The following is a 13,243-nucleotide window of genomic DNA, read 5'->3' on the forward strand; positions in this document are numbered from 1 at the left end:
AGAATAAACTACATTTTAAATTAACATTTTCTGTACATACAATCCACAATGCGTGCTGTGTAAACGGAGCTTATGTTCCACAAAACATATGATTTCCACTTTGCCGGCTGATGTTACGTTTTATCTGTTTGACAAAATGCTTAAGGTTTTTAATTTTCGCCTTGGCTATCGCTTGTATTCAGTGAAAGCAGCTAAGAAAGATGCTAAGAGATATACAGACACCATCAACCTGCCAAAAACCAAGTTTCCCAACCGTCTGAGTTCAGCTAAAAGGGAGGAACAGGAGCGTTTGATTTTGGAGGCAAGCTAAATGGATTTAACTAAATCTTCAATTATTTATGATTATTATTTCCAATTCAGAAGAAGATCGCCGTTTCCTATGAGTACCAGGAGAGGCAGCTGGCTGTGAAGGGGCAACCCACCTTTGTCCTCCACGATGGACCGCCCTACGCCAATGGACAACTCCACATGGGACATGCGGTCAACAAGATCCTCAAGGACATCACCTTGCGCCAACGAGTGGCTCATGGCCAGCAGGTTAACTACATTCCCGGCTGGGACTGCCATGGCTTGCCCATCGAACTGAAGGCCACCAGTGCGGCTCATGGTCAAAATGCTTTGGAAATTAGAAAGAAGTGTGAGTGCTTTCCTCAGAAATAGATTCCTTGATATCACCTCATGATCCCCTACAGCTCGCTCCTTTGCCTTGGAGGCCATCAAATCTCAGAAGGAGGAGTTTAGCAAATGGGGCATCCTGGCCGACTGGCAGAAGGACAATATCTACATGACCTTTCAGCCAGAGTTTATAGTCAATCAGTTGCAAATGTTCTATAATCTCTACGAAAAAGAACTGGTCTATCGGGACTTGAAGCCTGTTTACTGGTCTCCTTCATCCAGGTGAGTTGAAGAGATATTAATTGATAAATAAGAATAATTCTCATGCGAAAATATATTCGATTAGGACAGCCCTGGCTGAGGCGGAACTGGAATATGACCCCAATCACATAAGTCCCTCTGTCTATGTGAGATTTGCTCTGAATGCAAGTGTTCTTAATACTCAGAACAAGCAAATATATGCTCTTGTGTGGACCACAACGCCTTGGACATTGCCGAGCAATCAAGCCATTTGCTACAATTCCTCCTTGGAGTATGTTTTGGTTAGACTATCGGATCACAGCCCGGATGAGCTGTACCTCATGGCCTCAGCTCTTCTGCCAGACTTCGAGGGCAGCACCCAGTTGAAATGTGAAATAGTGGAGAAGGTGAATGGGAACTCGTTGGACAAGCTCAGCTATAGACATCCCATAGACAAGGAGCAGTCGAATCTGCCCTTCTACGACGCAAGCCATGTGCAGGATACCAAGGGTACGGGATTGGTGCACACAGCTCCTGCCCATGGGCCCGAAGACTTCCTGGTTAGCCTGGCCAAGAAAATACCCGTGAAATGCCTGGTGAATGAGGAGGGCACTTACACAAAGGAGGCCCCCGAGTTTCTACGCGGTAAATCAGTACTGGAACAGGGAAATCCCCTTGTGCTAGAACACATAACCAACGATGTTGTATACTCTACCACGATGGAGCACTCCTACCCCATAGATTGGCGCACAAAGCAGCCTGTGATAATTCGCGCCAGCGAGCAGTGGTTTATCAATACCGAGAAACTGAAGTCGTGTGCTGCCGACGCCCTGGAGCAGGTTGAAATCTATCCCCGAACCAACGCGGAGGCCAGCAAGAAGGCGTTGCTTACCCAGCTGCACAAGAGGCCATATTGGTGCATCTCCAGGCAGCGGGCTTGGGGAGTTCCCATACCCGTTTTCTACAGTCGGGAGACGGGAAAAGTGGTACTTAATTCCGCTCTGATTAACCACCTCTGCGATCTGCTAGTCCAAGAAGGATCCATAGACTTCTGGTGGGCCAAGTCGGTGGAGGAACTAGTTCCCTCTAATATACTCAAGGATTTGGGCTATGAACCAAAGGATCTCGTTAAGGGCAGCGACATATTGGACATCTGGTTCGACTCGGGCAGCACTTGGTCTGCGGTACTAAAGAAGGATAAGGTGGCCGATCTTTACTTGGAGGGCTATGACCAGTTCACCGGATGGTTTCAGTCTTCCCTGCTGATGAGCATTGCTGCCCGGGGAATTGCTCCCTACAAGTGAGTGAAGATGTAGCTTTAACTAAACAGAATATCTCTATAACCCTGTTGTTGTAAAGGGCACTCTTTGTCCATGGCTTTACAGTGGACGAGAAAGGCCACAAGATGTCTAAATCGCTGGGGAATGTCATTTCCCCAAAGCAGATTACCAAAAAGTACGGGACAGATGCCCTACGCTGGTGGGTGGCCTCCCATGGAACCCAACACATGTCCATCACGGTCAGCGACAAGTTGCTGCAACAGGCGGCCGAGAGCCTGAGCAAGGTTCGTGGCACCCTGAGGTATCTAAAGGGTGTAATTGGAGAGAGACAAACGGACAAGGAACTAGCTACTTCCGATAAGAGCTATCTTAATCGCTTTTTGCTGAGCCAGTTGGTTGAGTTCCAAGCTGAGGTAGGAAAGGGATCAATTCATTCTCTTCTGCAACAAATAACTTCCTTCCTTTTAAGGTGGATCAGCTCTATAAGGCATACGAGTACAATCGCGTTGTGGCCTGTGTTCAAAACTTCCTGGCTAACCAGGTGTCCGCCATCTATGTGCATCTGATCAAGGATCGCCTTTACTGTGGCGACGACCAGGAGCAGCTGGCCATTCGTCAGACGCTGACCCACTGCTACGAACAGCTCTGCAAGAGCCTGTGGCCCATTGTTCCCTTCCTGGTGGAGGAAAGCTGGAGCTACTACGACCTTAAAGGAGGAGCATTCCATGAGCAGAAAGTTCAAGCTAAACAAGAATGGAAAGACCCTGAAGCCACTGAGGTGGTAAACGCAGCTCTTGAAGTGAAACGTCTGATTAACCAGCAGGCTGGGGAGGTCAACACCTGGCACTTGGCGGTGACCATCAAGGGCAGTAAGCTAGATCGGCTACTGAAACTTCAAAAGACTCTTGGTGAAACTGTCAGCAATTCGGAACTATGCGAGCTACTGCAAGTGGGTTCAGTTACTCTCCAACAGTCTGACAATCCCGGCTTGGACCTAGTCCTAACTACACTCCAGACATCGCTGTGCCCACGTTGTCGTCGTTACAGTCTGGAGGAGAATTCAGAGCAGGAGACCTGCCAACGTTGCTCTGTAATATTGGAAGCAAGAAACTAATAGTTAGAATATGTTGTTTTTTAGGTCTAAGGAATACATTTATGTTTTTAAAAACTCTGCAAACACTTCATTAGGGTGTCGCGAAGCTTGAGACGCGTGGTGGGTTTTCCGCCGCATATAATGTGTGTCTCGTTGTCCTCAAACTTGATGATCGTGTCCTCGTTCACCAGATTCAATGTCAGAGCGCCGCCTGTGCGGTCCAACTTGATGTTGGAGAAGCCGTCCTGCGCCAGCCGCTTCATCACGGCCTCCACATCGATGGTGCCGTACTCATACTTGACGTTCTTTAGCACATCCTCCTTGGTTGGGGCGGTGGCATTCGAGGTGGTCTCCTCTTTAATGGTGTCCGCACACGGCTGGATGCAGTGGACTTTGTCCTTCACCTGCAAAACACCAGTCAACGTGGAGAAGGTCACTCCTGCGGCCACCTCCCGAGGCGAAATCTTTTGGGCCAGCTCCGAGGTGATGTAAATTCGATCCAGCTTCCGCTTCAGCGGCAGGCGGATGATCTCACCGCATTTGAACGTTATGATCTTCTTGTCCGGCTGTTCGATGAACAGATTAGGCGCCGAGGGATGTGGCTTTGTGTACGCCTCTGGGATGACCAGTACGTTGGGCTTCAGCTCCTTGATCAGCTTATTGGCCTGCTGATAGTTCAGCGAGGTATCGATGGGGCAATAAAAGGCCTTCATGGCGAGCGGCTGGAAAGGCGCGAGAACCTGCAGATACGGGAAGTCCGGCTCCGTAAATATAATGGAGTTGTTGGGATTGTTGCCCCACATCTCGATGAAGTGCACGGCGTCGCCGAAACGCAGACTGGGATGTCCACAGAAAACGACACAGGGCTGGGAGATGATTTAAAGAAATATAAATAAATATACTTATTGGTAGTGGTTGAACCTTACCTGCCGGAAATCCTTGCTAAAGCCCTCGGAGAACACGTGGTTGTAGTGCTTCAGCTTGTTGTTCCGCAGATAGAAGGCATGGGGGAACGGATCGTCCGGGAGATACACTTTATTCTGTTTGGCCGAGCTAAGCCACTCGGCCAGGATGTTGGAGTAGGCCAAGGAGCTGTCTGCCACGGGGGAGATGAAGAACATGGGCACATTGTTAAGGCCAGCGTTCTCCAGATTCTGTGTGAGGCACTCGAACAAGTCGTAAACCACTCCCGACGGATAGCAGGGAATCAACGCGGATCCATTGTTCCGAATCGTCAGAGCCACATTCATGCAGAGCTCGCCCAGCTTGGTGTCCGGATTGACCGTCGGCGCCTGCGTCAGCCCGGTCATGATGAGCACATCGGCGTGCTTCAGCGCCGACTGATTGATGGGCCTTGGATGCGTGGTAAGTGTGGAGGAACCACTTACGTAGCAAATCTTCTCGTGGGCCGTGCTCAGCACCCAGTTGCTGGAGCCCAGACAGTAGCCAGAGCTCACGGGCGTGGCAATGAAGGCGCCCAGAATGTCCAGCTTCTCGTCGTAGCCCATGATGGTCACCTTGGACAGACTGCCCTGGACATCCTTCAAGCTGAAGATGGTGCGCCACTTCTTGGCCCGAAAGGCCTCGCTCAAGGGACTCGGCAGCAGGTGGAGCTTCTCCTTCCACAGCCGAGCGGTGCAGGCCTTGGGCGACACCTCGATGTAGTCCACCAGTTCCTCCAGGAAAAACCTGCCAATCTGCAGCGTTGGCTCCGTGGCATAGACCTTGCCCTTGAACCCAGTGTTCTCCGTGATGTACGGCAGGGCGAGCATATTGAGATAATTCGAGATGAGTATCACATCCACCTCACTGAAGTCCAGCATCTTGTCCATGGGCAGATTGAACTCCGGCGTGGAGTCCACGAAGACGCGGCCGCAGCAGTCCTTCAGCTCGCCATCCATCTGGGGATCGTGGTCGCGGCTGGGCACGAAGTTGGGCAGATTGGACCACTTCAGGGACTGCACGAAGGGCAGCGGCAGGAAGTTGAGCACCGTCTGCTCCGTGAGGCCGCAGTCCAGCATGATCCGCAGGCCCTTGAAGGTAATGATGTAACATGGCTTGGCCAGGTCCCCGCTGAGGCAGTACTGCAAAGTGGAGTGTCACTTCCGCTGATAGGCAGATCGTTATATGGGCGGGATGACTTACCAAACGCATTTTGGGAAACCGCCAGTCGCAATGACGGCGCTTTCGATTTGCCGCAGCAGCTTTGTTTATATTTGGACCAGGGGTGGAGAGGCCTCCTCCTTTGACTGGCTCCCTTGTGAACCGGAGTCAGTGGTTCGGGGAGATAATAACCATTTAATATTATTATAATTAATCCTTAGTTAAATATACATTTAAAACTAATTAAGCTGTTGTACATTAATTTTATAAAAGGTATAATACTTCCTTTACCAGTTCCATTATTTGTTGTGCTCCATCCCTGGTCATCCCTTAGCGTCATTTGAATTTTTGGTTTTTCTCCCGCTTAAAAGATGTCCCAGGAAATCCGCGTTTTACAATGCATCCAATGCAAAATGTACCAGGTGAGCTTACAAATAACACCATTAAAAACCTATCTTTGATATAATATTGCCCATTTAGGTGGACATTGTAAAGAAGGCGAACAAATGGCAGTGTAAAATTTGCCGGCAAAAGCAGAATCTGCTAAAGGAGCTCTTCAGGGGATCAGGTAATTACATTTAAATATAAGTGAATAACCACTTAATTACCTAAGATTATAGGACCAGAATGCCGTGCCAAGGTGCAGCAGCTAAACTTGCAGCGTGGAATGCAGGAGGAAAAACTGGAGGAGGACCTATTCCTCAAAGCCCAGGAGCAGGTGGACCAAAAGGAGAACAGTCTTGAAAAACAGAACACTCCAACTCTGAAGAAGACGAACAAGTGGGCAGACTATGTGGACGAACCCATTGAAATCCCCCACAAAACTACAGCACTAACTCCAGAGATAGAGGATGAAAGGCAGGAGGAACTTTCCATGAACTTTAATAAACCCAGGAACAAGGTATCAAGATCCAATAAACGTCCTGCTCAAACTCTGCCTGCTGTTAATAAGAAAAGCTGCTCGAAGTGGAACAATTTCGTGTAATCATCTTTAAAAAATAAAAACGATATTTCGCTTCTAACATTACTTATTTTGTAAGGCATCGTTATCATCATAAATCATAAATTATCATCATAAAAACCTCCCTAATATCAAAGATCCTAAAAGGAGTGATGATTTCCAAACTAATAAATGGATAAAACATTTCTTTATTTCAATAAAAATAGTTTGATCGTTATAGTTGTTCATTACGTTTTATTAAAATCCGTTTCGTTCTTGTATTTATGTATATGTTGTGTGGGTATCGAGATGCTCACATCCAAACCGAATACACTCCTTCCGTTGGACTAATGCTAGAAAAATACAAGTTGCATGATCCACTAGATATTGTAAGTTAAACAGTTGGGTTGTTGGGTATAGGGGGGTTCTCTAAGTGCCCACCGGGCAACATGTTGGACATGCTTGGCTCCTCGTGGCCCAATTGGTTTGAATACTCGCGGAGAGATAAGAGTTGGTTATAGTTAAGAGGCGCTTGGACGCGCGTAATCTTGAGAGAAATCGTAATATTAGTAGCCGTGTATAACCTAAGTGCGCCTAGGCGCTGCTACTGCCAGTGGCCCCGGCGCCCTCCTTTTTGGCCACCTTCTCATCGGAGCCAGTCTCGTCGATGTCATTGGACTCGGCCTCGCCGCCGGGGGCACCACCCGCCTTGCCCGATGACCTGCGTCGCTTGCGGTTGACGCGCCACGGACGCATGGGAAACTTCATGGCCGGCAGCGGCTCCATGCCGAGCACCTTGTATATCTGGCGGAAGGCAATGTAGCGCAGGAACAGCTGCGCCGACACAGTGAGATCCTCGCGCTCCTGCTTGGTCAGCTCCAGCAGGGCGTCGGTCGGGTCCTTCTCGCAGGGATCCAGCAGCCCGGGTCCGTTGATCAAAAAGCCCGAGGACAGGGCCTCCATGATGCGACGCATGCAGTCGCCGGGCGAGATGGGGAAGCCGGCCGACGAGATCACCTTCTCCACGAGCAGCTCCAAGGACCACTGGGGCAGTGCCTGCCAGGAGGCCACGCGCTGGCACAGGTCCCTGAGGATGCGGATGACCATGACGCACGACTGGAGGCCTGTGGCACGGGCCTGGAACCACTTGGCATGGCGCAAGTCGGCCAAAGCCTGCAAAGAGAATTGGATTAGTGGCAGGTTTTTGGTGATACGATATTGATATTTCTTTTGTTTTCAAAGCAAAGAATATTTTAATACCTTAAAAAGTTTTTGAGATAAATGTATTAATATTAACGTCTGAACTTGACTTTAAGGAAGATAATACCAAATTGAAAGAAATAAACCTTGATTTCTCAATGTAACGTTAAGTTTTGTCGTTGAGTTGAATAAGTTTTTCAAAAACATTCAAAAACTCAATATCCTGTTGGTGTTCCGACTGAAAAATCGTAACTAGAAAATTGTATATTATTAAATTTGTAAAATTATCATCACATTGAGAAAACAAGTTTATATGGCCGAAAAATTTAAGTTCAAGTTAAATTTTTCGACACATAACAAACCAGAACTTTGGCATGACATTGAAAAAACTAGACTCTTTTTAAATAAAAACTTGTTCATGTTAAATTAGTCCAACAAACTATAATCGTAACTAAGCATTGAGAAAAGGAACTTAACCGAGACACTTTTAAGATCTTTGAACAGGAATCTTCCTATAATATGATATTTTGTTTAAGACAACTTACACGAAGACACGGTTCACGAGCGAGGAATTCAGCATCGCCCTCGCCTTCCTCGCTGGTGGAGACCTCTCCCGGATTGGTGTCTCGCAGCAGGGGCGAAGTGAGGGTTATCTTAACCGAGACAGACTCATCCAGCACGATTAGGGCGGCTTCTTCGGCGTTGACCTCCACGCGGTAATTGACCTGAATGTCGCCTGCAATCGAGAGAGCAAAAGCACAAGAGCTTACTAAAGGCGTTTTGGAGGACGAATCACTAACATCGAAATACTAGATTCGACTTGGAAAAAGAGACAAACATTGTGGTCGAAGCAAAATTCCAGTGTGGGCCCGCAAAATGCACGTACATTGTATAGTATTGTATTGTAAACTAGTGATTAGCATCAATAGAATAGTATTGCTCAAATGGGGACTTGATGCACGGTATGAAAAGCACGAATAATGTTTGTTTCTTCCCACGATCCTCGTATTCGCTCGGGTCCCAGCAAACAGGGGCTTCGTTCGACTTGCGTGCTGGGATCGGTTTGGTATCGGTAGTGGTGTCTCCGCCTTTGGTTCGGGGTCTCGTAAACGGAATTGCAAGCTCGAGACTCGGACTCGGACTCGGCGTCATCCACCCGTTGCAATTCCACTTAGAGCGCGCACACTTCATTCTTTTCTGTTTATTTACTGAATTTCGATTTGAATGGTTTAAAGGAATCGGAATTATATATACTTCGCATTGCTTGTTGGTTAGTTTAGTTTTTTTTTTGTTTGTTTTGCATTAAAATATTGAACGAAATTTATGGCTGCGGACGTCTCTGTATTCAGTGGCCTCCATTCACCCGGGCGCAACTCAAATTTCGCTCGCAATTTTGACTTGCATTCTACATTGGACAATCAAGCTTGATACACACAATTCGGCCGCATGGACAAATATATTGTATAGATATATTTGCTTTGGGGGTTCGAGTAAAAGTTGGAGGCGCAACACACATCAGCGCTGCAATTTTGGGCTCAGCCACTGGCTTCTCGTGTGTGGATCAATCGCATATTGCTTCTTGGCGTGCTGTTGTGTGGTTCAACTTCATGGCCAGGCCGGCAAAGGACTTTATTTACACAAAGTTTGGAGTCATCCGGAAGCGGAATGGAAGGAAAGGAAACGAGCGCGCGCGCAAACTTTGTATAAATATATTCCTTTGGTTTCGAATTTCAGTTGGTTAAGAGATTTGGTTGTGGCTTCGGTTCACAATTCATCAAGGGGAAACCACACCACACCACATGATTAGACTGCAGGAGGCTGGACTGACTTGTGGCACCGAGTCCGCGCTTGTTACCGTGACGATCCGCTGCTGGTGATTGTGGAGTGGAGTGGAGTGGAGCGGAGACCAGCGGCAGCAGCAGCAGCAGCAGCCGAGCGGGAAGAGGAGCAACCTGGGAGGGCTGGGCTGAGCTACGGCTACAGACGGCTAACTGAACGAGAGACACACTCTAGACTCTAGGCTAAGGCTCAAGGCTCGAGGCTCGAAACTTATCCTGCAGAGAGAGAAGCTGAAAACGGCAAATACGGTTTTTATTCGCAATTAGTTGCTTGGTTGATGTTGGCTGGGGCGGGCGTTGGGCGCGGTTTGGCTGGCGTGGCAATCTATATCCGCCGCAACAACAGGGCTCAACTCCTAGTTGTCCTAGTTTCTATGTACAATAATTTGATTTAATTAAATTTGATTCGATTTAGTTTGCTGACTTTTTCCACACAAATTGCCCGTCGAACGTGAACGTAATGAATAGCGAATATGAGAGTTGCGTTCGTCTTGCATCTTGAGCACTCCGAAAATTGTTTTTTACTCATTTCTTTTTTGTAGTTTTAGTTGACTAGTTAAAGCCGCTTCCAATTTGGCCAAATTCAACTGCGCTGGTCAGTGTGAAATTGGCCAAGCTAAGAACGTGTTTATTCAGTGATTCAGTGATGCTTTTCAGCCGCATTTATCACTCAAGCCATTTCTCTGGAAAAAGTTTTCATCTGATCCTCTCAATAGGACAACCGAAATGTCATTCAAGAATATGGGGCTATGCATTGAGCTACGTTGGCCTCATCGCCTCGTCTTCAACTTACCTGCCACCTCCTTGAGCTTGTCGGGCAGCACATTGGCCACACGCTGCAGCAGGCCTGCCGTTGGCTTCTCCGCGCAGAGGACAACCAGCTCGACGGCGTTGTCGCCGTGGAGCAGCAGCCCCTTGGCCAGGTAACCGACTCGCATCACGCCCTTCAGGATGCGCACCACATTGCCGCCGTTGTCGGCGTCCTTGTGGAACGAGAAGATCTGGTTGTCGCGTCCATCCTTCTCCGACGGCTTGTCGCCCTTGTCCTTCTTGTTGGCCGCGCCGGCATCGCTGGGCTGCTCGGCCAGGGCGTCGGAGACCAGTTTCAGGGCACGCTCGGTGTGCGAGACGATGCGCTGGATGGTCTGCAGCTCCTCCTCCTTGGGGTAGATCTCGGCGTGGCGCGCAATGGCGTGGCGATCGTCGGTGCTCTCCGGGCGGCGCACATTTCCGCCGGGCATCATGCCAAAGTGCGGCGGCGGTCCATTGCCCATGCGGCCAAAGCGCTGGGCACCTGCATTGAGAATTTCGAGAATATTATTAGTGCCTAGAATAATTAGCCATGATCTTAATTTGTAGCCCAAATCTCATTGAAACACCGGAAATCAATTAAGATCGTTCTTCCCCTGGCAGAAAAATTGTTCCAGCTAAGAAAATTTGACTTGTGGCTAAGTATTTCGTTTATAAATTCGGACAAATGTTAGGGAAAGTCTTCTGTTATGATACTTCTCGGACAAGATGGTTATTATGTATTCATATGATGCAATAGCAAAATCACAAAGAACAAAGTAAAACCTCAATTTATGTCTTCAGAATAAAAACAGATATGTTATTATTGAACAAATCTTTAAAAGAGTATCCAAGCAATATATTGCTTTGAAATAAAAAAAAAAAATGCTTTAAATAAATAAGTTGCCCTTGGAGTGCTGCAAATAATTATGTAACTAAAGCACCTTATTTAATATTTACTACTTCCCTTGCTACGTATGTACTTCTTCCACAGGGGTGGTTTCAAACTGCTTAAACTGGAGCACTGACCCACCCCAAAGAACACTGTGTGCGAACTCACCTCCGAAACTGCGGGACATCCAGTTGTTGTAGTCATACTCCTCGTTGTACTGACGATTGCGCTGCTCCTCCCAGTAGCTGCCGTCGTGGTCATCACCGCCGCGATGCGAGGACATCATGGCCCGGTTGGCACGGGCCTCGGCCAGACGACGCTGGCGCGGAGTGGGCTTGAAGTCCACCACCAGATCGGGCTGCACCTTGCGCTTGTACTGCAAGCGATGGCGTCGGCCCTTCATGTGCATCTCTTTGGCATTGGGGTCGTTGAACTTGCAGTCGCACAGCTTGCAGTTGAAGCTAAGGATCTTGCCCTCCTCGTCCTTGACCTCCTCGATGTACTCGCCGCCCACGGGCTTAATGTTGTCCGTGTTCTCGCCCAGCGAATCGTCCAGATTATCATCAAGGTCTCCAGCTGCATCGCCTTCATTCGAACCACCCTCAGTCTTGGCAGCGCCAGCAGCTCCTCCTGCCGAACCGCCAGCCCCAGCGGCGGCGGGCACAAAATTGATCTTGCCCAGCTTCTTGGGCTCCTCGGAGGGAATGGGCTTGCCCAGCTTCTGGTGCAGTTTGACCACCTTCTGATGCTTGGCTCCGCGCACATGGGCGGCATATGCATCCGTTCCAGTGCAGGTCACATCGCACAGCTCGCAATGGTAGTTATTGCCTCGATTCTGGGTGGTACTGGTCGCACTGGCCGACATCTTCAGCGAGGCCTCGCGCTTCTTGTGCTTCTGCCCCTCGAGATGCTCCCGATAGGTCTGCGGGCCGGCGCAAGAGATCTTGCACACCTCGCAGTAGTGCAGCTGCTGCGGGCGTGGCGGCGCCTTGGGGCGCATGCCCCTCAGGGCGGGAGCACCGGGAATATTCGGTCCCATCTTGCGCTGATACCAGTTATTGGCACCGCCATTTGGCTTCTGGTTGGGATTGCCCTGATGCTGTTGGGCCACATACATGCTGGCGGCATTGTAGAGGGCCGTGTCATAGCCATAGCTGTTGCCCGGCGGCGGAGCCGAGCTCGGTGGCTTGGGTCCACCATTCGACTTGTCCATCTTGCCCTTGTTGACCTGGTTCTTGACTGGCGGAGCCGAGTAGTGCGTCTTGCTGACCGAGGCTGTCGAACCGGAGGCGTTGTAGCTGGCCGACGATTGCTGATAGAATGTCTTGGTGGCGTCGTACGATTGCATGGCGCTGCGGTAGTCGCCGTACCCGCCGTAGCCCCCTGCCCCCGGGCCCGAGGAGGCGCCAGCGCCTGCCCCGGCCGCTCCGCCGCCATAGCCACCCTGTCCGGCGGCCACGGCGGCGTTCTGATAGGCAGCCGCGTTCGCGTAGGTGGCATTGGTTACCGCCGGGTACGAGACCTGGCCCGTATTGTACTGGGTGCCGCCGTAGTTGAACCCGGCGTAGTTGTTGTTGGCCATTGTCGACGTCGTCGGTGTGCTGCAATTATTGGGGAAATCGAATTTGTTTGACAATCTCTTTGCGGGTTAACCATTTGCATTTGTGCTGCCGCCACAGCCCCCCTCCAAGCTGTCGTGTGCCGAGTGCTCTACTTACATTAGCTATCCTAGCCGACCGTCAATATTTATGCGACTTCGAAATGCGGTTTAAGCCGGGAATTTATATGTGCTTTCCGCGTAATAGCCTGTTTATAGCTGCAAATGCAAAGTGGTCTTAGTCACGTCATGTTGAAAGAGGAGCGCCCCCTCCATTTTCCCGTCCATTTTTTCCATCCGCTTTTCTCTATCGATTTTTACCCTGCCCCTTTGGACGCACTTTTCGCGTGTTCCCGCCACATGCAACTTAGCACACGAGATTGACCCCTTTTAACTACGCTGTCGGCACAGATTGCACATGTTTTGGCCACGGTTATTGCAATTTAATTACCTCAATTCGTTGAAATGAAATTTTTTTCTCCGTCTATGCGATATGCGCCGGCTTTAATACGTGGTTATCGGAATATCGGAGTGTGGGATTGTGCGCCTATCGATTGTTTGACAGCTCAGAAAATACCAGCACATACCAAAAATACCAAAAGCGTCGCGAAAGTTGTGAAACGAATGGGATTTTTGAAACCCCTATTTTCACTGAA

At 49.2% G+C, this 13,243-nt stretch overlaps 4 protein-coding genes across 7 annotated transcripts; 2 read left to right on the forward strand and 2 right to left on the reverse strand.

Moving 5' to 3' along the window:
• The first annotated feature begins 102 nt into the window (after positions 1 to 102).
• On the forward strand, positions 103 to 3,306 carry LOC108035422 (isoleucine--tRNA ligase, mitochondrial). The gene is made up of 6 exons (XM_017111050.2): positions 103 to 301; positions 361 to 637; positions 693 to 897; positions 962 to 2,155; positions 2,215 to 2,548; positions 2,605 to 3,306. The coding sequence occupies exons 1-6, from the start codon at positions 137 to 139 to the stop codon at positions 3,247 to 3,249; spliced, it is 2,820 nt and encodes a 939-aa protein (XP_016966539.1). The 5' UTR covers positions 103 to 136; the 3' UTR covers positions 3,250 to 3,306.
• LOC108035423 (integrator complex subunit 9) lies at positions 3,247 to 5,453 on the reverse strand. The gene is made up of 3 exons (XM_017111051.2): positions 5,374 to 5,453; positions 4,155 to 5,312; positions 3,247 to 4,094 (listed from the first exon to the last, which is right to left on the reverse strand). The coding sequence occupies exons 1-3, from the start codon at positions 5,380 to 5,382 to the stop codon at positions 3,297 to 3,299; spliced, it is 1,965 nt and encodes a 654-aa protein (XP_016966540.1). The 5' UTR covers positions 5,383 to 5,453; the 3' UTR covers positions 3,247 to 3,296.
• Positions 5,454 to 5,664: 211 nt separating this feature from the next.
• LOC108035274 (MRN complex-interacting protein) lies at positions 5,665 to 6,511 on the forward strand. The gene is made up of 3 exons (XM_017110835.2): positions 5,665 to 5,753; positions 5,812 to 5,899; positions 5,952 to 6,511. The coding sequence occupies exons 1-3, from the start codon at positions 5,703 to 5,705 to the stop codon at positions 6,314 to 6,316; spliced, it is 504 nt and encodes a 167-aa protein (XP_016966324.1). The 5' UTR covers positions 5,665 to 5,702; the 3' UTR covers positions 6,317 to 6,511.
• Positions 6,463 to 13,132, reverse strand: LOC108035273 (zinc finger RNA-binding protein 2). 4 transcript variants are annotated; one of them, XM_017110833.3, is made up of 6 exons: positions 13,039 to 13,124; positions 12,709 to 12,806; positions 11,159 to 12,591; positions 10,103 to 10,603; positions 8,017 to 8,207; positions 6,463 to 7,444 (listed from the first exon to the last, which is right to left on the reverse strand). In XM_017110833.3, the coding sequence occupies exons 3-6, from the start codon at positions 12,570 to 12,572 to the stop codon at positions 6,866 to 6,868; spliced, it is 2,685 nt and encodes an 894-aa protein (XP_016966322.1). In that variant the 5' UTR covers positions 12,573 to 12,591; positions 12,709 to 12,806; positions 13,039 to 13,124; the 3' UTR covers positions 6,463 to 6,865. The 4 variants fall into 4 exon arrangements, 2 of the variants coding, with proteins under 2 accessions (XP_016966322.1, XP_016966321.1); XR_007763637.1 differs by lacking the exon at positions 6,463 to 7,444 and adding an exon at positions 9,327 to 9,540 and having other exon boundaries at positions 8,071 to 8,207; XR_007763636.1 differs by lacking the exon at positions 6,463 to 7,444 and adding an exon at positions 9,300 to 9,540 and having other exon boundaries at positions 8,153 to 8,207.
• Between the last annotated feature and the right edge of the window lie 111 nt (positions 13,133 to 13,243).

Source organism: Drosophila biarmipes, chromosome 3L (assembly GCF_025231255.1).
Source record: "Drosophila biarmipes strain raj3 chromosome 3L, RU_DBia_V1.1, whole genome shotgun sequence".
In the NCBI taxonomy this organism is placed as follows: Eukaryota; Metazoa; Arthropoda; class Insecta; order Diptera; family Drosophilidae; genus Drosophila; species Drosophila biarmipes.